Raw genomic sequence first — 25,715 nt, 5'->3', positions numbered from 1 at the left:
ACCGGTCAATTACAAAGATTTCTAGATCTCTCTCCCACACTCTTGGGCTTGGGGCTGTGAGAAGTACGGAAAAGTGAAGAGGCGATGTCTACAATTTTGAATTTTAGTGTCTGACCTCAGAGATGACCGTTCAGCACCTGAGCAAAAAGAACTTAAAACAAATGACAATGAACAAAGGCAACAGGCCCATAAAAATAAAAATAAAATCACCCCAGGGAGTTGCTTAACCCACTTTCCTTTCTGGTTGACTCAGTGAACCAGGATAAGAAGCAAGAGCATTTGGTATTCACTCCCTATCAGCCCAACCCCAGAGATTCTGTCAACTTCCAACGTCTCTACCACGTTCAATATCACACCAACTACATCAGTAATAAAATAAGGAGGAAAAGTACCAACTCCAGCCACCACCCCCACAGACAGCAAACACACTCCCAGTATTTGTGATGCATGGTCAAACTCTGGCTAGTCCTTTCTTTAAGAAGTCCTCTTTAGATAGCTTTACTTCTCTACTTGCTATGTTTCATTGGCCTCCAGCAGGTGTTGAAAAACCCAGTAGTGGCATTTTGCTGAATCAAAAGCTGAGTTTCTCCCAGTATTGAGAAAACTACCTGTGTGTGAAGTCCACAGCAGAGCGAGGGAGGCCAATCCACTCTAATTACATGAGTCTTAATTTAGAAACCACTTCAGGTTGCATCAAAATATTCTGCTAGAGAAGTTGACCAATTACATCTAAACACAGTTCTATCCTGATGCTGTTGTTTTTCACTCTACAAAACCTCTGCCATTGAAAATAATTGGCCCCTGGCTTAGGTCTCTGAGTCCCAGAGGAGTCTGAAGAAGCTTAAAACATGTGAGGTAGTACTCAGAGAGTGTTTTCTAGAGACAAGCCATAAACACCTAGAAAAGGTTTGAGGGAGAAGCTAGCTAGACGCCCAAACTACACCCCCCAAGATGAATTTTTTATATGCTGTATATACATTTAATATATACATTACACGCAGCATTCCCTACCAAGCAATACATAAAATGCAAGTCCACTGGTATTCATAAAGAGCAAGCAAATGCATGTTCCTCGTTTCTCCTAGAATTAGGGTAATTTTTTGTACAGTTCATAATTATTATGTGCAAAGTGTTTTCTCCATCTGTGAGAACGACTATCAGATTCTCCAAGCAAGATAGGCTGAAATGCCATTTTAGCACTAGGCAACAGAAGAGACCAGGGTCCCTCCTCTACCTTGAATAGATCTGTTAGTGCTCCTGTTGATGGGTCCCTGAATAAGGGAAGGATGTGTCACCAGGTTCCAGACCTCCCTTCTGACTTGTGAAGGCCAGGCCCAGTGTAGTGAAGAGCAGACTCTGACTCTTCATCTCACACCCTAGCACGCTGTTTGAATCTTTTTCCGAGTGCGTGCACTACTTGTGCAAATGCAAATGGAGTAAGTAAAGGGGGCCGAGCAGGCCATGGTTTTCTTCTCTGGTGTTTCATTTCTGGTTCTAGGAAAGGTGAAATTTAACACGTTTCGGGACTTTGTTGCTGTCTGGAGAGGCTGGCGGACGCGCGGGAAGCCCCCGCCACACTAGGCCCTGGCTCCCCGACGCCTCTCGGCCGCCGCCTTCGCCTGCGCCCTCACTCATCCTCTGGAAAAGAAACGGAGGGGCCGCCGAGAAGCCGGCCTCTCCGCCTGGGCGGCGGTAACAGCTAAGCTATAAATCCTCCGCGACCGCCGCCGAGGTCGCGGCCCCCGGTCCCGCAGGCCGAGCGCGGCGGGGCGGGTGCCCATCGATCCCGCCCGGGGAGGCGCCCCGGGAGTGCCGCCTGCTGGCAGCTCCGCGAGAGCTCGGGGTGCGGGCGCGGGGTCTCCGGGGTGCGGCGACGGGGCGGGGGGCGGGCTGAGCCCTGCAGGCCGGAACCTCCCACGCCGGGGCGCACGCCCCCGGGACTCCAACCCGCGCTCTCCGCGCGTCCTCCCACGCCAGCCCCGTGCCTGGAGGGCAGGCACGGCCAGGCCCGCCGGGGGACTCCCTGCACCGAAGTCTGAACCTTGAACGCCCAGACCCCTGCCCCTTCCGGCCAGCCAAGGCCTTTCCTAGAAAACCAGAAGGGGCCGCCGCCACTGCCGCCTCTCCCACGGATCGATGCCTCCACCCAGCAGGGGTCTTCTAGGCTCCCCCGAGGGGCTCTAGAGGCACACCCAGAAGGCGAGGCCGGTTAGCCCGGCCACCGGGAAGGGGAGCCGAATGTGGGCGCGCCGAACCTTCTCGAGGACTCTCCCGAGGGGAGTTTAAAGCTCCCCGCGACTCGCGGGCGCGCTGGGCTTTCCCTGTTCCGCCTGGCTGCCGGCTTGGCCCAGGGACCAAGAGGGAGAGACAAAAGGGGGAGGGAGAGAAAGAAGGGGGGAGGCAATGTGGATTTTATTTGTCTTTCGATGACCGTATTAATAAATTAAATGGGAGCGCCAGCGTGTGCGGGCGAGAGAATATTGGGCCGAGATAAACCTCGCCGGCCCCTGCCCCTGCGAGGCCGCCATATACATTGCGGAGATGATGAATAGGAGGGAGAGGAGATCGAAGCGGGCCTGGGCCGACTCCACTCTCTCCTACAAAACTATAGGGCAATTAATTGTGGCTTGTCCCCTCATCCTTCATCTCCTGGTGGCACATATCGATGGAGATTACTGCTGATGGACCATTTTATCACCTTAAATAAACAGTCGCCACCACTCCTAACCTCAATCTAATATATGGCTCTATGTTCGGTTTCAGGGCGCTAGATAACGAATAATGTAAAATAGCTAAATCATGTGTGTTACGGGATGGGGCTGGGCCTGCACACAAGAAGAGAGAAAAGAAAAAAAGAAAACTAGAACAACACAAAAGCCCACACACTGACTCCGAGCCTCCCTCCCACCAGGGACCAGGTCTGAAATCTAAGTCGCAGGCGCTTGACAGCGGGGACGCTGGGCGGGGGTAGGGAAGCCGGTGCCTGGGTGGCAGGAGGACGCCACTGGGGGGTTACTGGGCTCAGGAGCTCCCCAAAACAGGACCTACGTGTCCCAGCCGGTTGGGAAGAGATCGCGGAAGGTCAGAAAATACTCACCCTTCTTTCAGCTCTCTAACCCCTCAACAGGACAAACCCCAGATTTCTTTCTCTACCACAGCCCCTCTCCCCAAGCGCTAGGAAAGGGTGGCACTACCAACAGGAATGCTTTGCACCCTACTCCTACACCTGGGCACCTGCCAGAGCTGTTCCCACTACTGTTCCCGGCGCAGCAGGGCTCCCTCTGAAAAAGAAGGAGGCAGAGACCTCCAGCTGGGGAAGTTGCAAAGTGCCCCTACTCCACGCGGAGACACTCGGGGCGGACTTAGCTCCCACCTCCCTTCCCACACAAAAAAGAACATCTTCACATGAAAGGTATGCGAGGAGGCAATCAGCCCGGCCAAGAGACTGCCCAGTATCATTCATACAAACACCAGGGGCGCCCTGTGGCCGCCTTTCACTACCTGGCAAGAGTAGTGGTGGGGTCTTAAGCAACGCACCAGCTCCCGGAACCCCACAAGAGGCCAAAGCGAAGGAGCCTGACGTAATCAATGGCTTCGGGCAACCAGGCAGCAAATGCGGGCAGTGACAGAAGAAAAGGAAGAGAGACCCCATCCTCCGTTTCGACTACACAATGCCGACCGGTGTGAGGACGGTGGGAAGAAAACCCGGCAAAGAAGCATTGGGAGAGTCAGTTCAAAGAGTACTTCAATCGTGCGATAAAATAACCCACAGAGTTAGATAAGAGAAATACAATGGAAGAGTTTACGAGGGGCTAGCTTTTACAGTTTCTGCTGTTTTTAAGTGTGTGTGTGTGTGTGTGTGAAAGAAAGCCACAGGACCTTCTCTATGGCATTTGCCAAAGATGCCAATAAAGTTTCAAGGTCAAAGGACTGTTAACGATTCCTATGTGTTACTGGGTTGTTTCTCCCAGGCAGACGGTTACTCTTCTAAAGGGATAAGGGAAGTAAGGAGGTCCCTTTCTTTGCCTTGTAAGAAAAAAGAGAAAATGTCCCAATATCCTTTTTAATATAAAGTAATAAAATGAAGCAATGCTGAGTGGTCATTTCACAGAATTCTTTTAGAGGAAGATGGCAAGAGGCTAAAAGGAAACCAGGAAAACGAGCCGCAGGATAAATAGGTGCTTCCCTCTGCCTGCCTCTCCCCCCACCTCCCCCCACCCCCACCCACTTAGAACCTGGGAATGGGGCGAAGCTGCGGTTTTCACCATCTTTCAAGTAACTGAGAAACTTCCCCCATCTAAGGCAGGGGGGGGAAAATGTTTCCCACCCTTTGCATTTCTGTTTTGTTTTGATCCGCTCGCTAGATTAAACCCAATCACTTCTCACTCCATCTTTGCAAAAACACATCCCAAGGTTTCAAAAGAGCGAGGGCTCTTGCCCAGAGAAGTTTCTGATAGAATGGCAGGCCTGGTCCGTCAGCATTACACAGAACGACCTCAGCTTTCTATTTTCTTTCTCAATTGCCCCTTAATTAGGGAGAGACGTGAAGTGTAACTCTAATAGGACGATCTGACTGTCTTTCCCTTCGTGTTTTCTGTTTTCCCCTGCACTTGGCACAGGGAAGCCGTCCAGTCCACTCAAAAGGGGATACCAGAAGATTAACACGATAGGAATAATTTAGATAAATCATAAATCATCTCCTCCAGCCAGAGGAAAAAGTTACCTGGGCAATAAACTGGTTCAAGAGCCACATATTAATTAGCAATCTATCCCAGTTCTTTCTCAGATTGATCTAGGTTCTTCTCTGGTGAAAATGCCCTGAACCTCAAGATCGCTCTGCAAACAGTATAGGAGCTCAGGGCACAGCCTGGGCTTTTGGGGTGTACTGCTGGCATTTTTTTCCAATACTCGTTTAATTCAGAAGAGAAACTGCAAGCTCGATGACGCACTCCAAGCCCAAAATCACTATGTTTTACTTAGCGGTCAGAAAATATCTTCTCCAAAAAGCATTTCTTGTCTTTCTTAATTCACAGTTTTTTTTTTTTAAAGAACTGCTTTGAAAACAACACATTCAAGAAATTCAGTAGGAGATAAGTATTTTTTTGAAATCCACTAGGACAATATAATTTTCCAAAATTTTCTAAAGCTCTGAAATCCAAAAGTCTTCTTAACTGCAGGGCAAATTCGACTTGAAACCCTCATTTTAAACTGGTACTTTAGCCTCAAACTCTAGAGAGGAAAAAAAGTAAATACAACTGATCTTTTTGTTAGTTGTAATTATCTCCATCAGAAAAATTATCCCCATCTCTTATGAAAAGACTAAAATACCTCCATCGCTAGGGTCGTGTCCAGTGTTTTCTCATCAAAGTAGCGACACCGGGAGCCCTTTCGCTAAAACCCGGAGTTATTTTGTTTTTACAACGAATTAAGAAGTTCTTGGAGCGCGAGACATTCTGCAAGAGGGGACTTATTCCAGCGGAGAATGATAATACATGTTTATCATCCACTTTCCTCATACAGAAACTAAATTCTTCAGAAATGAGATGAAAATAGCTGAGTGAGTGTCGATCTCTGGAATCCTGTATCGCTTTCCACCTGACTCTCTTAACCTGCTTTAATAGGCTCTCCAGAGACTCTGGAAGTACACTTAGCACTTACACCAACTGCCTTAGGTGTAAGCATATCATAACTTCTGATATTACGGAAATAACTAGAGACCAAGCAATGCACATTCTTGGTCTTCATTTAGAATTTTGCTTCAAGACCTCCCAATGGACCTGTACTGGTGAGGTCTGAAACTTTGAATAAAGGATCGAAGCGGGGAAGAGAACTTCCAGCTTTAATTAGGCGCTTGCCATTCACTCGGAAACAAAGACAGCGCACTGTACGAAACTAACTACTGTCACTCTTATTTAAAAAACAAAAAAAAAGAAAGAAAGAAGGAAACCACCAAGCATGCCTACGGACTGCGAACGTTTACACGACCAAGGGTGCACGGAGAACGCGGGATCCGCAGGGAACCACCCTACCCTGAAGTCGGAAATGTTTTCTCATTAAGCAGTTGGCAATTTTTCTTTTTCCCCTTTTCTAAATAAACAGAAGATCCAAGAATCATGCCTGCCTGCAGGGAGAGACTGACCCAGCGTCGTCCAAAATTCCTACTCCAGCGAGGCCCGGCCAGCCAGCAGCTCGCGGCTGGTCCCCTGCAACCCCACGGCCCGAAAATGAGCTGATGTAGTGAACTCCAGAGAGGAGGCAGAGAGAAGGAGACCCAAGCCCTGGGATTCACGCGCCCCAGAAATGCTGAGAGTGCCTCCCGTGTCCCGCTAAGGCCAGGCGAAGCCCGTCTCCCACACTCCCCAGCGTACGCTGCTAGGACCCTCCCGGCCCCGGGCACAATCCCGCGGGAGGGCGGAGATCTGAAAGTCCGGTCCTCGAGCAGCGGGGGTCTTAAAGGCTTGGGGCTGCGAGGCAGGGAACGGGAGGAGGACAAGGTAACCCCGAAGTGCCACCCGGCATCCCATCCGTTCTCTTTCCTTCTCTAACGTCGGGAAAATTTTGCCACCGCAGTCTGGGACGTGCAGAGCCGCGGCCTGGGCCAGCCCGCCACCCGGAGTCCCGCTCATCCGACCCGCTTCCCCGATGGGCGCCCGCGCTCGACGGCGCCAGCGCCCCTGGAGAGCGCGCGCGGGCTGCGGCTACATACGGTTGTTGGGGTCGCTGGTGTGCTGGTTGAGCGGAATGATCTCCATTCGCTGCTGGCCGTACAGGTAATAGTCCAGCTCCTCCGCGCTGCAGCGGAAGCGCGAGGCGCCCCGAGCGTCCACGCCGCTGCCTCCGCCGCACTTGGAAGGCCCCGGGCCCGAGGCGGCGCCGAGGCACAGGTCTTTGGGGGGCAGCGGCTCCGCGGCGACGGCGGCGGCGGCCAGAGGGGCGAACACCGGCAGCTGCGCCACAGGCAGGGCCGAGAGACCCGCCAGCGCGGCGGCGGCGGCGGCGGCGGCAGCGGCGGCGCAGGAAGAGGCAGAGGAGGCCGAGTTGGAGGAGGAAGCCGGAGTGGAGGAGGCGGAGGAGAGCGAAGCGGGCCGCGGGCGCAAGCTGTCCGGCGGCGGCTCTGCGCGCTCCGGGGGCGGCGGCGGCGGCGGCGGGGGCTGGAGGGGCTGCGGCGCGCCCAGGGGACCCGCGGCGCCGCCGCCCTTGAGCGGGCCGCCGCTGCCGCCGTGCGGGAAGAGTTGCTGCCAGTGCTGCAAATAGGCTGGATCCACTTTGAGGAAGGCCGAGCCGCCGGGGTCTCCGGGCTTCAGCATGTCCGACCTCTCAAGCTGGGGGCAGAGGGCAGAGAGGAGGGTGCGCTTGAGCCGGGCCCAGGGCTGGGTGCGAGAGGGGCGGGGAGGATGACCGCCAAGACCGTGGAGCAAGGGCTCAGCCCTGGGCTCCGCCTGCGGCAGCCCGGTTCCCCAGCTCCCTCTTTCCAACTCCGCTGGGGCGCAAAGTTTACTCTGAAGCGGCGGCGCCTCGCGAAGGGAGCTGTGTGCACCCTGCCTTGCCTCCAGTCCGAGGCGCCCAGCTCCCGCCGCGCACTGTTGAAGCCCGGCGCAAGGGCGCTCGCCCGCAGAACTCGGCGGCAGGACGCAGCCCCCGCCCTCAGCAGGCGCCCGGAGCCGACCCGAGCCGGAGTGGCGCAGAGCCGGAGCGGCTTTGGCCTCCGGCGCCAGGAGGCGGGACAGTCTCGCCCCCCGCCCCCAGCCCGGGACCTCCAGCCTCCTATCCCCGGGGCCCAAGACCACCGGCCCCAGACAAGCCTCGCCTTACCTGGAAACTCCGAGCCGCGGGCGGGTGCGTGCGTGCGTGTGTCTCGGTGGGCGTGGGGGAGAGTGTGCGTCCCGGGTGCGCTACATGCCCCTGGGCCGCGGAGGGGAGAGCCCAAGATGTGATCTGACCGCCCGGAACCCTCCCGGGCTGCGAGAGATGGGCGTGGAGGCCCGCGGAACGCGGTAGAGCAGTTCAGCCGGGAGCGCGGGCCGATCCGGCGCGGATCGGAGCCGCGGTGGGCTGCTGCGCTCGGCTGCCGCCGCGTCCCGGTTCCTCGGCTCCACGCTCTGGCAGCCTCCCGGCTGGACACGTGGGTTTTACGACAGCACAAAATACAAGTGTGTGTGTGTGTGTGTGTGTGTGTGTGTGTGTGAGAGAGAGAGAGAGAGAGAGAGAGAGAGGTGGAGATGGAGAGTGGGGGGAGGCGGTAGGCAGGCCAGAATAACGAAGGGGAGGGGAGAGGGAGAGAAGGAAGTTCTAACTCGGTTGGATCCACACACGGCCTGTGCACCTCTCCAGCACAGATACCTCCAACGCCTTCCCACCCACCCACCCCCCGCTCGTTTTTTGGCGTGACGTCTCCCGCTCTCCTGTTGTCTCTTCCTGCCCATGATAAGTCTTTTCTAGGTACCAGCTCACTGCCCTGATCCTGAAAGCAGGGGAAACACGAAAACCGGAATGCATCGCCTCACGCGCTCGGGTGTCCGCATCGGAGTAGGCGCGCCCAGCCGGCGAGTGGACCAAGTCCCAGTACCGGGTTTGCGCTTTTGTCCGGCTCAGTTTTTCCAGGAGTAACTGCTCGACTAGCCCGCCACGCAACTCTCAGCAGAAATCCTGGCCGGGGGAGGCAGGGGCGGGGCGGGTTGCGCACTGGTACGAAACGCTCAGTTCGCAGCGGAGAAGGCAGGCTTTGGTGAGCTGGTGGGCGTGAGGCCGAGGGTCTCTAAAGGGCAGCTAGTCCTGGCGGGACTCAAGTCTGGCCGCGGAGCTGGGAGGCGGCCGCAGTGGAGTGTCACACGGCTTAGCGCTAAGCCCACCCACTCTCGAGTGGTCTGCCTGGGGAACTCGCTCCTTCTCCTTGTGGGCAGCGGAGGCAAGTATCCCGGGCTGCGTTACACTTGGTTAAACTGCTCCCGGTCACCGGCGAAGCTTTTTGCCTTTGCTGCTAGGGGCTGCCCCGGGGGGTCGTGCTGAAGCCTCTTGCCCCAAACGTGGCGTCGGCGGTGCAGGCTGGGAGAGCAGCCCCACCCCCACTCTGACCATTCCAGGTGCCTTGGAATGCCCCGCTGCCCTTCCCTGCGCGCTCTCATCTCCAAGATTTGGGCACCAGCCCCCTGCCCTTCCAGGCAGTGGCAGGGCTCGGTGGGGGTAGGGCACGGACAGGGTGTGTGAAAATGACCGGCTCGGGCGCTTTCCCAAAGCCGGAGTTCTGTCCACACTCAGAGGGGAAGAAATGACATTTGTCTTTCCCCAAACAAGCCAACTTATTTAGCACCCGCCACTCTGAACAATTAATAGCCACTCCTTACTGATTTCTCGTTTCTTTTTGTCTTCCCACCACTCCTGTCGCCTGAGCCTGGGAACCGCGCTGTTTAGACTTTGTCCGGGTCTCACGGAGGATGCCTCGACGCTGATTGGAACACAGTTGGACCGAAAATGTTTTGACTGGCGTCGTTGTGACAAGGTCATCAGTCATTCTTGGACAGATTGATGGTATCCAAGTTTAAGGCCAACACCACGAGGGAAAACCCACGTGCTGTGGACCCCCGAGGCTAACCGAGCACTCTGAGCGCGGGCTTTGAACAACCCCATCGGAAGGAGACTACGAAGTTCCAGGCCCGTTTCAATTAATTTGCTGGAAGAACTGCCCAAGAGTAGCTGCCGGCCCACGGGAGAAGGGGCAAGCTGCCTCTCTCTGACACTGTCCCAGTTCATTGCTGAGGAACGAGGAGGCTTCTCTGTTCTCTGGGAGAGACGGGGAGCCCGGACGCTGCGGCAGCGGCCCCGCCCGCCGCCTCCTTGTTTGGGGCCACGCCGGCTACGCTCAACTGTTTGGTCCCCAGGGCTGGCCGTCTCGGAGAACTCCTCCCCATACCGCCCTCCAAACAAACTTGAAAATCTCGAGATTTTGAGACGCTAGTTAGTTGCAACAACTGCCGTCCCGCCCCCAGGCCTCCTGCCGCCCGCACCCTGGGAAGCCGGAGGGGGGGGGGGGGTCCCCTTCGTAGCAAGATTAGCTGATCGGTCAGGGAGAGCTTCGGATTGGCCAGGCGCGGGTAGGCGCTTCAAGTTCATTCCGCCTAGGAACCGCGCGGAGAACTCATTATCATTACCCCCATATTACAGATGGGGACACTGAGGCTCAGAAAGTAGGTTGCCTAAGGTCCCGCCACTAGTGCGTGATGGCAACCGCGTCAGGGAGGCGACACGTGTATTTTCCTGCCCACCCTAGTCAAACCTCTACCCTCACCTTCGAGACCGACGCCAGAGGGGCGTAGGGGCACCTCCAGGGAGGTTGGGCTTCCCTTGCTGTGAGGGCCAAGGGGAGCAGCAGGGACTGGAGCGGAGCCTCCGCCCCTTCCTGGGCCAGAGTGTGGAGTCCCTGACTCATCAGGTTCGCCCCCACCCCGCTGCGGCCCTGGGAGTAGGCCGGTCTCAGGGCGAAGGGACCCTAGGGCCCAGAGGCCTTAGGGAACTTGCGTGAAGGAGGTGACTGGAAGTTACAGCGAGCGCTCAGAAGGCCCGGGAATCCAGGAGCTCACACAAAGGTCTGGAGGGGAGTGTGGCGGGAATCCTGTGCCTCCCCAGTCGGCCCACGACGCGGGGCGGGGCCCTGCCCTCACGCAGAGGAGGCCCGTGGGGCTGGGCTTGGACAGAGGTCAGCGCGGCCCCCCCACCCTCGGGCGCGGAGCTTTGTAGTCCCGACCGCCCGTGGCCCCGGGGCACTAAGTGCTGCGGAGGCCGCCACCCCACCCACCACCCACCGGCTGATCCTGGGCCCGCGGCTCGCCCTGGCACATCTCGTCGGTGGGGGGTGGGGGTGTTTAGAAAGTGAGGCCACCCGTCGCCAGGACATGCACCCCCCAAATCCGCCCCCCTCCTCTTCATTATTTAGAAGAAGACCGCGGAAACAAATCACTTGGACCACTTAGGAAGCGATCAAACCTTTATAAAAATCCATCGCTCCCAAATCGATGGGTGAATATTTGCTGGGAATTTGTTCCAGAGGAATAAATAAGGAGCGTGAGTGTATTAAATGCAAACGGGGGGACACGGTGGTGTTTTTCTTCATTGATTAATGACCTCTAAAATAAAACAAGTGGGAAGAGGAGCCGGGATCGATAAATTAACTGCCCAAATTCATCATTTTCTCCAGCAATTTTTTTTTTCTTCCTGAAAATTATTCTCGGGAAGCCCATTGTACCCTTCGCTGGGAGGGGAAGAAGGGAGCTGGAGGGGAGAGTGGGGAGGGAATGCCAGGAAGGGGCAGGAAAGCGACAAGAGGATTGGGTCAGGGAGACCCTCTCTCTGATTTCGTTTGACACACAATTTTAAAGTCTGCCTCTCGTATTAATTATTTTTTTCGTGATGGAGGAGGGGGACAAATGGTCGGTTGCCTTTGACAGGACTCCAATAAAGGATTCAGCAGCTCTCTGCCCTCGGCGCTCCCGCTTCTAGGTTTAAGGTCATGGATGGCTGAGTTAATAATTCATTAATATAGACATTTATTCAGAAGGGTTCTCTGAGACCCGCTCTCCCGCCTCCTCCCAGAGATTTATTTTCCTGGGAAATGGAAGGGAGGGGGGAACTATCCAGCTGCAGGTGAAAGGAAGGAGGAGGGAAAGGGAAATGGAGAGAGCTGGACACAGCTAGGAGGAATCTTTGTCCGGCCAGGTTCACGGACAGGTCCCTCTAGCCTGCTGACAAAAACTTGGTAGAAAATGTGGCCTCCGAACAGCCCAGGGACCGTGGCCTCCAACATTCCTTTGCCTGTGTCTACATCCGTTCACTCGCCCTTATTCAGAAAGCCCCATTCCTCCCCGCTTTAACATCGGAAGAGCCTTCTGAGGACCCGGGAATGCAGGCAAAAGGGGGAAATCTCTGGATAGAGACTAGCCAACCCCCTCCCCCGGCCCTGTGAAGTTCCCAGAGGAACTTTGCAACCGGCCCAGAGGAAGCTCCATTCCTAGGGGCACAGGCAGCTTCCGGTGGGCACTACCCCTTCAGAAATGGGGATTTCTGAAATGCGGCATTCAAACAAAACCAAATCACAAAGTCCACATCTGCATGAAGTTTATGGTCAAGTAAAGGAGTTGTGAGATGCTAATAAGTGCAATGAAGAGCCATAAAGGGTGTTAATATTTGAAATAGGGTGGTCTGGGAAGGCACCCCTTCCAAGGTGAAATTTGAATAGATACTTAAAAGTAAGGGGATGACTGCTTTGTGTGTGGAGTGGGGCATTCCTGGCCCTATCCTCAGGGCCCCAGGGCTAACTTGGTAAAAGGGGCCTCCTCTGAAGAACCGCCAAGGATTCTGCCTTGTCAGCTTCTGGCCACACTTGGCTCCCCCTGCTTCTCTCTGTTCCCACCTGCCCCCCCACCCCCACCCCCAAGATGCTGTGAGCGCCTCAGTGTCCTTTCAAATACATCTGCTCATTGTTTACATCAGTGCAAGTCCCCTCTGTTGCTGGCCGCTTAGAGCCTTACACAGTGGCCTGCCCCAACCCCCCTGGGCCTCAGTTTCTTCAACATCAAACAAAAGGATGGGGCTCCTGTGGCTTTCCGTCCTAAGGATTCTCATAAAGGAGCTACCCAATTCTGATGTCCTCTCTACTACCTATTTTATACCCCACCTCTGTGAGTCTGAGATGTATGGTGCGTAAAATGTACAGAGAAACTGAAAGCAAGGAAACGGACGCCACTTATGTGAATCACTGCCATCGTCCCACTGACCCCTTTGCATCTTGGCTGGTTTGTCCTTACTCAGTGATAGCAAACAGCGTGTTGGAAAGAAAGGGTGTGAGAGGGAAGACACAGGGCTAGAGTTGGTGGCGGGTGGGGAGTGGAAGGGACTGGAAAACTCCCCAGGAAGAAGCCAGCTGTCTCCTGAAATGCTGCAGCCTGAAACTGTCTGTTCCTCTGAGGCCTTGGCAATTCAGACCCATTGCCTCCTCAGCTTGCCTCCTGTCACGACTGCGTTGGGAAAGCAAGCGCCTCGCTTGGCCAGGTCAGAGATGGCCTCTGGGGCCAGGAGCCCGAGCTTGGCCTATTTCTGACCACTCTCTTTTAGCCTCTGCCAAAATTACTGCAGACAGCACCTGTTCACTTCACTTGAAATGCAGCCGAACCCTCCAGGGCCTTTCACCAGGGTTTCCCAACAGCTGTCACTCAAACAATGCCTCGCAGCCACCCCAGGCCTGATTTGGATTTGACCTGCTGACCTCGAGGTGAAAGGCTCTCCCGTCCATTACCAGCCCCCCCAAGGCCGGATCATTCTCCCGGGAAAGCCTTTAAAGATATCCCTTCTGCTTGTGGGGAAGTCAGCTATTATTATTTACAAAGGCCTTGTAAGTTTAAAACATATTGGGGAAGTTCGGTCCCCTAAAGATTTCATGAATAGCCAAGGAATGAAAACCAGCCCCTCTTTCAAGTCTTGACGAGTAAAAGAGAAATAATTAGACACAGAGAACTGTCCCTTCAGAAACTCATGTATCTCCTTTACTGTCTCCTTCTTTATCTACTTTTCGCCCATTTCCCCCAATTTGCTCTTCCCTTTTCCCCAGAATCTGTTAAGGATAAGACCAATTGAAGTTAGCTACAAATGAACAGATATACCTACTATCTAATGGACACCTACTATGTCCAAGAGACTACGGGCAGGGATCTTTGGGACAATCTCCTCTGATTTCTTCTAGCAAATGCTACCTGGTTCTAACACGGGCTGCTTTGGGTCACCAGAGCGTTGCCTCAACTGGTTGAAGCCCATAGGCCTTAAGTTCTAATCGGGACGACGCAAGCATATTGCAGCGCATCTGTTTGAAATTAGGAACATATGCTTTGGTTGATTGGCATTCTGAGGGTCGGTGCTTCCTAGTGCCTGCTGGGTCCCCCTAAATGCCTGGCGGCGGTCTAAGAACCAGGATGGCTTCTAGTTAGCCCCGTTCATGAGGGGCCCTGAAGATTTTGTCCCAGAGCAGCCTGAGGAAATCGGACCCACACCTTAGGGGATTACACACACACACACACACACACACACACACATATATATATATATATATATATATACATACATACACACACACACACACACACACACCCCTGTGGGAGCCCTGGGAGTCCTGTCTGCCCCCTCATCATACTCTCTCCTGGATGGACTGGTGTTCTTGCCCTCTTCTGAGTTAGGGGGTCAAAGGATGACACTAAAGTGTGCTCTTGTATTGTTTCTGGCGAGTCTATGTTCTCTGTATAAGAGCCTCCCAGCAAATAAGCAAATAGAGAAATAGATAGATAAATAGATGATAGCTAGCTAGCTAGATACATAAAACTTACTCTCAGTTTCCTTTTTGGAACCAGAAAAACTTGCCTTTAGACCAAGATAAAGCAACCTGTGCAGGTTTCTGGGGGAAGCCAAAAGAGGATAGGGGCTCCTGGGTGGCTCAGTTGGGTTAAGCGTCCAACTTTGGCTCAGGTCATGATCTTGCAGTTTGTGGGTTCAAGCCCCACATCAGACTCTGTGCTGACAGCTCAGAGCCTGGAGCCTGCTTCAGATTCTGTGTCTCTCCCTGTCTCTGCCCTCCCCTGCTTGGGCTCTCTCTCTCTCTCAAAAGTAAGCAATTTTAAAAATCTTAAAAGAAAAAAAAGAGTGTAAATCTGCAGTGCCCCTACCTTCAATGTTCCGGGGGTAACTTTCGGAGTCCCCACTTTCCTTCTCTGATCTCCAGGATCTGGAGCCAGTGGGTGACATAAGAGTTGAGGAGAGGAAGCCATCATTGCTTGAGGCCAGGAGATGATCAAGCAAAGTTTCGCAAACGGGAAAGGCTGTGAGGACTGCCTGCATTCTGGCTAGCAGGGAGAGGAAGTGAGTAAAAGCATTATAGGACAGAACTGCCTGAGCCAAGCCGCCCGAAGAAAGGACCCCCCAAAAATAAACTGGGAGGCTCCTCTGTCTTTCCTTCATCCATTCAGGAGACTAACAATGGAATGACTAACTGCCCTCCTTCAAGGGCCGAGCACCACCTCCCTGGGGGCGCTGAAGTTCTAGTCCAGATTCAGAAAAATGTTTCTATGAGAATCTCCTGACCTAATATGCTCAGGTGTAAATCTGACAATCACCTCACAAGTACGGTAAGTGCAAACTGTTGAGAGCTCCAGGATACAGCCATCGGCACAGAAGGTGCACGGGACCATGGTTCAGTAAGTTCAGCAATGCTCTTTCCAGGCTCTGGATGGTACAGTCTATGACTGTCCAACCCACTCCTTCAACTCTTGGTCGACTCTTGGTTTCGACTCAGGTCATGATCTCACAGTTTTGAGAGTTCGAGCCCCGCATTGGGTTCCGCGTGGACAATGCGGAGCCTGCTTGGGATTCTCTGTCCCCCTCTCTCTCTGCCCCCTCCCCACTTGCACTGTCTCTGTCTCTCTCAAAATAAATAAGCTTTAGAAAAAAAATATATATATAACTTAATATAATAAATATATAAATATTATATTTATATATTAGGCCTGAGGTAAGTTTAAAAGATACTTCTGAAGTAAAAAATCATGTAGGAAAATGTTTCAAAATATTTATTTATTTACTTATTTATTTATTGAGAGAAAGAGAGAGCTGGGGAGGGGCGGAAAGACAGAGAGAGAGAGAGTCCCAAGGAGGCTCCTCACCGTCAGCACAGAGCCTGATGTGGGGCTCGACCCCCCGAAGCACGAGATCGTGACCTGAGCTGAAATCAAGAATTGGACAATTAATGGACTGAGCCACTCAGGGGCCCTGAAAATATTTTAGAATATGCAGATACATTTCCCAAGGATCCTTACAGACTAATTATGGCTAATCCCTCGGCAAAAAGAAAACAAAGAAAGATATTACACAAAAATGACAAGATTCTTGAGACTCAAAGAAAAATAACCATTTTTTTATTGGCAAAACTCCCAGATTCTTAAGTGAAACTTTTAAAAGGCTAAGCACGAACATGGAATACATTCTTAGCTCATCTTTATAATATAGTAATTGACAGGTAACACTGGGACATTGATTGGAAAATTAACATTTTGAAAAAATCAGTAATTAACAACGTGACTTTTAAACATATTGTTAAATATGGCCAAGGTTCGGGCATTTCCTTTTTGTCTGTCTACACTGGCAAGCATTTTTCAATTCAAACATATGTTTGGGTGGACAAGTATTTTATTTGGCAGCAACCTAACAGTTTAAGTATAGATTTCAACATCAAATGTTTGCTCCATAAGCAACCATTTTTCAAACAGAAGCATTTCTCACCATTGTTTCCTCAAACAAATGTTTATCTTGGAGCCGGCAGAGGCAGCCAAGCATTCCAATAAATCTCTTCAATACGTTCATCACTATTATTTTGTCACCTACAAGATCTTCTATTGGTCACATCCTCTTACAGATTTTCAAAGGGTTGCTTCGCAAGGCCAGCCCTCAAAAAGCTTTGTACGGCAAGCGCAAGCATTTTCAAGATGACATTTTTCTTTGTTGAAAGGGAATGGAAGGAAGTACACGCCCGTTTAGCAGTGTTTCATCTGTGTTGATGCCATTCTACTTGTGATTTGATTATTGGCTCTACTGGTCTTCTGACTTCCAGATACAGAGTTGTGAAAGTGGTTGGCATGGGTCCCTCTGCTCCCTCCTCCCAGACAAAAAGGAGAGGATGAACCTCACATGACTCTCTGAGTGACCGTGTGCTGTGTGTGTGAAGACAGAGGACCACTGGGATTTGAAGAATCTGCGATGATAGAGTCTGGCTATATATTTCTTTTTATTTATTTATTTATTTACTTACTTGTTTACTTATTTATTCATTCATTCATTCATTTTTCAATTGGAGACAAAGAGAGCACGCAAACAGGGGAGAGGGGCAGAGGGAGAGAGAAAAACAATCCTAAGCAGGCTCCCTACCAAGCGCAGAGCCCGACGCGGTGCTCGATCCCATGACCCTGGAATCAAGCCCTGTGCTGAAATCAAGAGTCAGAAGCTCAATCAACTGAGCCACTGAGGCTCTTAGGTCATGATCTCACCATTTGTGGGATCAAGCCCTGCATTAAGCTCTGTGCTGACAATGCAGAGCCTGCTTGAGATTCTCTCTCTCCCTCTCTCTCTGACCCTCTCCCATGCTTGCTCTCTCTCTCTCTCTCTCAAAATAAATAAATAAATAAACCTAAAAAAAAAAAAAAACAACGGAGTATTTGATGGTTACATATGAAAAGCCTGGTTGGGGCGCCTGGGGTGGCTCAGTCGGTTGAGTTTCCAACTCTTGATTTAGACTTAAGTCATGATCACACAGTTGTGAGATCGAGCCCCACATTGATGCTCCTTGCTGAGGGAGGAGCTGCTTGGGATTCCTTCTCTGTCTCTCTGCCTTTCTCTCTCAAAATAAATAAATAACCTTAAAAACCAAAGTCCAGTTATGGGTTTTCAGGTCTAGATGGATTCAGGGGTTCAAACAACAACACGAAGTCTAGGTCTTTCTCTTCATCTCTTGGCTCTGGCTTCCTCTGTTGTGACTTTAATTTCATGTAAAACCTGCCATGTGGTTGCCCCCAGCAACTCCAAGTTCACCTTATTTAATCTTCCAGATAGCAATCCCAGGGGAAAAGTTCACTCCTTCCAATTGTTCCAACAAGAGTTCTGGTGTTACGTCTTAACATGGGCTGATTTGAGTCACCCAGCTGACCCTGAATTAATGATCACTGCAGCCAAGAAAATGGAGTGTACTGACTGTCCAAGCGTGGACAGTAGTCCTAACTAAACCCAGAGACTGAGACTGGGACAGGAATCGTTTTCCAAAGAAAACCGGGTGCTATTACTGGAAGATTTATGAATGAATGAATGCTGAACAAGTTAAAGTAGGTGGCCCCTCCCCTAGGAAGGCTTTGCCTACTAATAGCTACAGGTCCTTTTTTGTAGGGAATATTGCCGTTGAAAAGCCCACAGTTGTTACAGCAAATCTGTATTCGTTCCTTGTTGTACTTGGCCTTCTGTCTTGAAACCACCATAAATGTCTACTAGGAGCAGAGCTGTAATGAACGAGTTTGGCTCTGAGAGCCAAGTGATCTGTGTGACCCACACCAGTGGTTGACCAACCCAGCTCCCATGTGCAATCTGCACAACCCTTTTTTCCCTATTCACCTTCTAGGGTTGACTTAGAAGCAGTTAAGTCGACCCAAGCAGAAATCCTTGGGTAAAACTTCTAAGAATTCTTAAAATTTTTTTCAATGTGTATTTATTTTTGAGGGGAGTGGGGAGTAGGGGCAGAGAGAGAGGGAGACACAGAATCCAGAGCAGGCTCCATACTCCATGCTGTCAGCACAGAGCCCCACAAGGGCTGAACCCACGAACCATGAGATCGTGACCCGAGCCGAAGTCAGATGCCTAACCGACTGAGCCACCAAAGAGCTCTTAAGAATGCTTTTAAGAAGAAAAAGCTTCAGGAATGCCTGGGTGACTCAGGTGGTTCATCGTCTGACTTCGGTTCAGGTCATGTTCTTACAGTTTGTGGGTTCAAGCCCCGTGTTGAGACTCTGTGCTGACTGTGAGCTAGGAGCCTGGAGCCCACTTTGGATTCTGTGTCTCCCTGTCTCTCTGCCCCTCCCCTACTCACACTCTGTCCCTCTCTCTCTCTCTCTCTCAAAAATTAAAAAAAAAAATAAAATTAAAAAAAAAAAGACTGGAGTTTGAGCTGCCACGCCTTTTAGACTTCTGACTTTTGTCTTTTGCTCTTCCCCATTTCCTCTGTCCTCAAGCACAAATATAACGAGTGGAGGTACAGGTGTAGCACTGCTGAAGAAGCAAGCTACCAGCAAAACAGGGAAAAGCCAGGATGCAGAAGGAGCCCAGGTCCGGTGTGGTATCCCTGAGCTACAATCCGAGCCTTAGACTGTCTTCCCCTAGCTCTCTTGTTAAGCAAGACAAAAAACCCTCTGCTTGCAGCCAAATGCAATCTCACCTCATACACAAGCCTCCAAATCATCTGTGTAATTCACAGTGTGGTTTACAGAAGGGTTGATTAATTAGGCGTACCTGGGGACTCTCAATTTTTGTTAACTATTCTTGATACCTCGGTGCTGAGGCCATGGTTTTCATGCTTTAGGAAGACATACACTGTCCACACAGGCAGTACACCTGGACAGCAGTTAGTGGCATTTGGATTCCAACGTGGCTCTGACACTAAAATTGGCAATTGTGTGACCTCTGATAGGTTATTGAAACATTTTTGTACCTCAAGGACCCCATCTGTAGTTTCTTAGTGTCATGAGCATTCAATACCTTAGTCCTGGAAAAATGTTTAGGACACAGAAAGCACCCTATATGTTATAGCTTACAATGTGCATCGCTTTTTAAAAACCTATTTATAATTTTGTGGCTTCTGTGTTTTGGTATCCTAGGGGTAACTCCAGTTAACACATATGGCTCAGGGGTGGCCGGGTGGCTCAGTCGGCTGAGTGTCTGACTTTGGCTCAAGTCATGATCTCACAGTTGGTGAGTTCAAACCCCAGCATTGGGCTTACTGCTGTCAACACAGAGTTGGCTTCAGATCCTCTGTCCCCCTCTCTCTCCGCCCCTCCCCTGCTCATGCTCTCTCTATTTTTAATAAACATTAAAAAATAATAATAATAAATTAATTAAAAAAAAAACCATATCGCTCAGGAATGAACACATGGCGTGGAGACACTATGGTTAACTATTTATGAACCGCAACCCTAGCCATACAGAGACTGTGTGGTCAAGACTGTGGCACCTGTGAGTTCCCCTCGACCAGAGATCTCATCCTTTCTCTTGCACCTTGACCCTAGTTGCTCCTGAGATACTTATGCCAGTGTTTGGGCTGATCTCTTAAATGCACATTTACTTGCCTTGGCTGAATATGTTTTCTCATTGACTGTAGAGTCTGGATATGAAATCAATAATCATGATTGAGAACACTTATATTTCATACAAAAAGAAATGCCTCAGGAGAAATGGATGCCATTGTAGAGTCTATAACAAGTAGGCTAAGTAGTAGGTCACCGTCTTGATCATGAGGCCACTCATCTTGGACTTAATTGGCTACCTTAACACATCCTCACCCCCAACTCAAGTACATGCTGTTTGCCAGGAAACGGACTGGGTTTTAGGGCAGAGGTAAATACTTTTGGCTAAAACTTACTGAGCATAGATTATGCACCAAGGAATGGGTTAAATGCTTCTCAGGTATCATTTCGCGGAGTATTCATTTTGATATGAGTTACCTTTTAAGGGAAACATTTAGGTTATTTTATTTACAGTTTTACCACCTAAGAGTGCATGTCTAAATCTCATGGTTCATGAGATCAAGCCCTATGTCGGGCTCCATGCTGACAGTACAGAGCCTGCTTGGGATTCTCTCTCTCCCTCTCTGTCTGCCCCTCCCTCCCTCCTGCTCTCTCTCTCTCTCTCTCAAAATAAATAAATAAATAAACATTAAAAAAAAGAGTTATCTCGAAATAATTTTTGAATATTTGTGAATTTTGGGAATAGAATCATACCAAATGCTTTCTCTAGAACCTTGCCTCTTTTGCTCAAAGCTATAAAGTTAAGCTTTATTCACATTGTTGTATGTGACTTAGCTCACTGATTTTTAATGTCATGTATCATAAAAATATACGCCATAATTTATCCATTTTAGATTGATGGACTTGCGAATGGTTTTCATTATATGACTATTTTGAAAGACGGTGCTATGAACATTGCCAAACCTGTATCTTGTTACGTGTATGCTTGAGGTTCTGAATGGTATAGACCCATGAGTAGACAGGCTGGATCCGGAGGTTTATATATCTTGAACTTTGCTAGAAAGTACCAAACTCTTTTCCAAAACGGTTACATTAATTTGTACTCCGGCAAGCAAAGAAAGAAAGTTCTTGCTATACCATATCTTGTTAACCCTTGGAGTTGTTAGTTTTTACGTTTCTTTTGGTCTACGTTGGCAAATTTTGACATTTTGATATTAACTTGCATTTCCTTGATCACTAATGAGTTGAGCACCACTCTGTATGGTCACTGGCTATTTAGGGTTTCTCTTTTGAGTGGTGCCCATTAATGACTTGTGCAAGACTTTTGTCTGGGGTTATCTGATTTTTAGATCTTGATTTGCAAGCCTCCTTTTTTTCTCCCTCTTATTTGGTCTGCTTATGAGTCATTTGTTTAGTGTATGCACTGCAGATACCTTCTTCCCTTCTGTGACTCACAGTTCCACTTTCTTGATGGGGCCTTATTTTAATACAAATTTTTATTTTCTTAAAAAAATTTTTTTAAAGTGTATTCATTTTTGAGAGGTGGGGGACATGAGCAGGGGAAGGGCAGAGGGAGAGGGAGACAGAATCTGAAGCAGACTCCAGGCTCCAAGTTGTCGGCACAGGTTCTGCCACAGGGCTTGAACCCATGAACCGTGAGATCATGACCTGAGCCAAAGTTGGACGCTCAACAGATGGAGTCACTCAGGCGCCCCTTAACACAAAATCTTAATCATTTTTGTATGATCTATGCTTAATGCTTCATTAAGGAATCTTTCCCTATCCCGAGGTCACAAATATACTCTTCTATATATTTCTTTCTAAAAATATTATTGGACTTCTATTTCCAGCTGTCACAGAATAGCAGGGACTGAGTTTACCCTTCTATCAATACAACTAAGAAACTCAACAAAATATGTACAACAATAGTTGTCAACACGTCGAACACCAGGCAGTGAAGGACTGTGATCCTTCAGAAGTGGAAAGCAGAAGAGTTAAGGTCTACAATTGCCCCAGCCTACTGCCTTGACAAAGGAGTCAATGAGGTGAAGACCAGCACACTTGCGGAGTTGAGGAGACAGAGCCAAGACGTGGGGGAGTCCAAGGTAGCTGGAATCTGCAGAACAGAGGGCTCAAAAGACAACTGCATAGAGAAGGCACAGAAATCTGCAGAGAGCCCCCTAGAGCGTTCAGCAGAGTCCTGATCAGTGTGTGTGTGTGTGTGTGTGTGTGTGTGTGTGTGACCAGTTTCCCCTCTCCTGAGGAAATCAATGCTTCTAGTTTCTTAAATACCGTTCCTGAGACATCCTATTCATATGTACCCCCCACTTTTTGGTCAAATGTTAAATGACGCACACTGCTTTGTACCTTAGGTTTTTTTAACTTAAGAAATACAGCTTAGAGATTGTTCCATATCTATGAATAAAGAGCTGTCTCAATTTTTTAAAATAATGTTACGATCTGATCATTAGTTAAGCTGTTGTCTGCTGATGGCCATTTAGACTGTTTCAAATCTTCGTTATTACACATAATGGCACAATTTTGCACATATTCTTTTGCATATTCTGATGAATATTTACTGGTGTAGTGTTGCAGGCTCGCATAGGCTTTTGAGGGCCATTTGTTACAATTTCAGGAACTTTGAGCTCTGGTTGATGGTAGGAGAATAGTTGGAAATTAACCTTGATAGAAGTATTTATATACCATTAAAAATGGCAATATCCAAATAATGGAACGAGCCTAAATGTCCATCAACTGACGAATAAAGAAGATGTGGTTTATATATACAATGGAATACTACTTGGCAATGAGAAAGAATGAAACCTGGCCATTTGTAGCAATGTGGATAGAACCAGAGAGTATTAGGCTGAGTGAAATAAGTCAGGCAGAGAAAGACAGATACCATATGTTTTCATTCATATGTGGATCTTGAGAAACTTAACAGAAGACCATGGGGGAAGGGAAGGGAACAAACATAGATACAAACAGAGAGAGGGAGGCAAACCATGAGACTCTTAAAATACAGAGAACAACGTAGGGTGGATGGGGTAGGGGAGAGGGGAAAGTGGGTGATGGGCACTGAGGAGGGCATTTGTTGGGATGAGCACTGGGCGTTGTATGTAAGCCAATTTAACAATATATTTTAAAAAATAAAAGAATAAAACTGGCAATATCAGGGCAGCCGGGGGGCTCTGTTAAGCATCTGACTCTTGACTTCAGCTCAGGTCATGATCTCTTGGTTGGTTAGATTGAGCCCTGCAACAGGTTCTGAGCTGACAGTATGCAGCCTGCTTGGGATTCACTCCCTCCCTGTCTCTCTGCCCCTCTCCTGCCTACGTTCAATCTCTCTCTCTCTCTCTCTCTCTCTCTCTCTCTCTCTCATTCAAAAGAAATAAGTTAAAAAAAAAACCTGGCAATATCTACACATAAAAGGCATTTCCTTATTTTGGGTAGAGAGTTGGTTGTTAAGTATGTACAGTTTTCAATGAACACATTTCCAATAGTGGAATTGCTAATTCAAAGGGTGTGTAACGCTTGCCATCTTGATATATATATATATATTGCCAAATTGCCCTTCATGGATTTCTACAAGCAATATATAAAAGTTATTCCTGAATTCTCATTAACGGTGTTATCAAAATTATTATCAAAATTGTTATCTTTGCCAATGTGATCAGGGAAATGGGCTTCTCAATGAAGTTGTATTACTTACACCACTTGTTATTGAAAACAGACATCTTTTTATATTAGTTTTAAATGTTCTTTAGAAAGAACTCGATTTATATCCTTTGACTTTAGATTGTGGGATTTGTTATTATAATTATTACTTGTAAGAGCTCCTAATATGTTAAGAAGATAAGGACTTGTTTTGGGATATGAACTGCCTGTATCTTTTCTCCAGAATATTGTTTCCTATTTAAGCTTGTTATGGTGGTTTATGCAATGCAGATTATTCAAAATAATTTTTACATAACTAAATTCATCAATATTTTCTCTTGATGCTGATGATGTTACACATCTTACATGCTCATGGACCATGTGTATATTTTCTTTGGAACACTGTCTTTTAAAATGCTTTCTGCAAAAGAGCCCAAATGTCCATCAAGTGATGAATGGACAAAGAAGATGTGAAATCCTGCCATTTGCAACAACAGGGATGGAAATAGACGGTATTATGCTAAGTGAAATAAGTCAGTCAGGGACGGACAGATATCATATGTTTTCAGTCATATGTGGGCTTTGCGAAACTTAACAGAAAACCATGGAGGAAGGGAAAAAGAAAAAATAATTTCAAACAGAGAGGAAGGCAAACCATAAGAGACTCTTAAATTCTGAGAACAAACTGAGGGTTGATGGTGGTGGGGGAGAGGGGAAAGTGGGTGATGGGCATTGAGGAGGGCACCTGTTGGGATGAGCACTGGGTGTTGTATATAAGTGATGTATCATGGGAATCTACTCCTGAAGCCAAGAGCACACTGTACGTTAGCTAACTTGACAATAAATTATAATTAAAAAAATCCTTTCCCCATTTTTTAACTGTTCACATTTAAAATGTTAAAAATTTTTAAATGTTAAAAAATGTTTAACATTTTTTAAATGTTTATTTATTTTTGAGAGAGAGAGAGAGAGAGAGTAGTGTAGAGGCAGAGACAGAGGGAGACAGAAGATCTGAAGCGGGCTCTGTGCTGAGAACAGACATCTCGATGTGGGGCTCGAACTTAACGAAACACGAGATCATGACCTGAGCCAAAGCTGGGTGTCTACCTGACTGAACCACCCAGGTGCCCCTAAAATCCTTTCCTTGTTTTAAAATTAGCTTATTTGCATTCTTATTATTGGATTAAAAAATTTTTTAATGTATTCTGAATACAAGTCTCTATTAGATCTCTTCTCTTATTCTGGGAATTGTCCTTTCATTTTCTGGATGGTGTCCTTTGAAGCATGAATGCTTTAAATTTTGATGAAGTACAATTTATCTATTTGTTTCTTTTTGTCTTGGCTTTTAGCGTCATATTAGGATCAAAATCACCAAGATTTGCTCTTGTTTTCCCTTATAAGTTTTATAGTTGAATTTTTACACTTAACTCTATAATCTCTCTTGAATTAGCCTTTCAGTACGATGTGAGGTAGGGGTCCAACTTCATTCTTTTGCTTGTGGAAATCCAGTCATCTGAGCACCCTTTGTTGAAAAGACTACTATTTCGTTACTGAATGAATGGTCTTGGCATCCTTGGGGAAAATGAGCGGACCATAAACATGAGGTTTATTTCTGGATCCTCGATTTTACTCCACTGATATCTATGTCTATCCTTATGCCAACGTCACACTGTCTTGATTACTGCAGCTGTGTAGCAAGCTTGGAAATTGGAAAGTGTGAGTCTTCCAGCTTTGCTCTTCAAGGTTTTTTTTTTTTTTTCTCTTTCTTATTCTAGATCCTTTGGATTCTCACAGGAGTGTTAAGATCAGCTTGTCAAACTCTGCAACAACAAAACAAAACAAAACAAAACAAAATAGAACAAAACAAAACCCAGCTGGGGTTTTGATAGGGAAACCTCACTGTGCCTGTCATTTCTACCACTTCCGGCATAAGGGGGTTGTTATGGATAAATGTAACATCCAGGTGTGTCAGATGACCCCAGGGCACTGGCCACAGCTAATGTGACCAGGAAAGAGAGCCTGACACCAGCATAGCTGTCTATCCATGACTACGTAGCCTTCTCCATGATCTCAGCCCAGAGACACAATGTGGAGTCGGGGGACTGGCTGACCAATCAGATCTCTTCTCTCAGGTAGTGTGAATTTGGGACAAAGTCTTTCAGTCTTTAAGAGTAACTTCTTTGCAAATAGAGAGCAAGAAACTGAGTCTCCCCATAGTAGCATAATAGAGAAGTGAGGAATAAAAAGATGCCAGCTGTT

At 48.8% G+C, this 25,715-nt stretch overlaps 1 protein-coding gene across 2 annotated transcripts in view; it reads right to left on the bottom strand.

Moving 5' to 3' along the window:
* Positions 1 to 7,944, bottom strand: part of PRDM6 (PR/SET domain 6) — a 232,337-nt gene extending 224,393 nt beyond the window's left edge. For both annotated transcript variants that reach the window (XM_053220302.1, XM_027076820.2), the window contains exons 1-2: positions 7,813 to 7,944; positions 6,707 to 7,322 (exon numbers count right to left, since the gene is read on the bottom strand). In XM_053220302.1, the coding sequence (XP_053076277.1) occupies positions 6,707 to 7,307 (601 nt within the window). In that variant the 5' untranslated portion in view covers positions 7,308 to 7,322; positions 7,813 to 7,944. The remainder of the gene's footprint in view (positions 1 to 6,706; positions 7,323 to 7,812) is intronic.
* Between the last annotated feature and the right edge of the window lie 17,771 nt (positions 7,945 to 25,715).

Source organism: Acinonyx jubatus, chromosome A1 (assembly GCF_027475565.1).
Source record: "Acinonyx jubatus isolate Ajub_Pintada_27869175 chromosome A1, VMU_Ajub_asm_v1.0, whole genome shotgun sequence".
NCBI lineage: Eukaryota > Metazoa > Chordata > Mammalia > Carnivora > Felidae > Acinonyx > Acinonyx jubatus.
The sequence above is the reverse complement of the archived record's forward strand: the minus strand, read 5'-3'. Positions and strand labels throughout refer to the sequence as shown.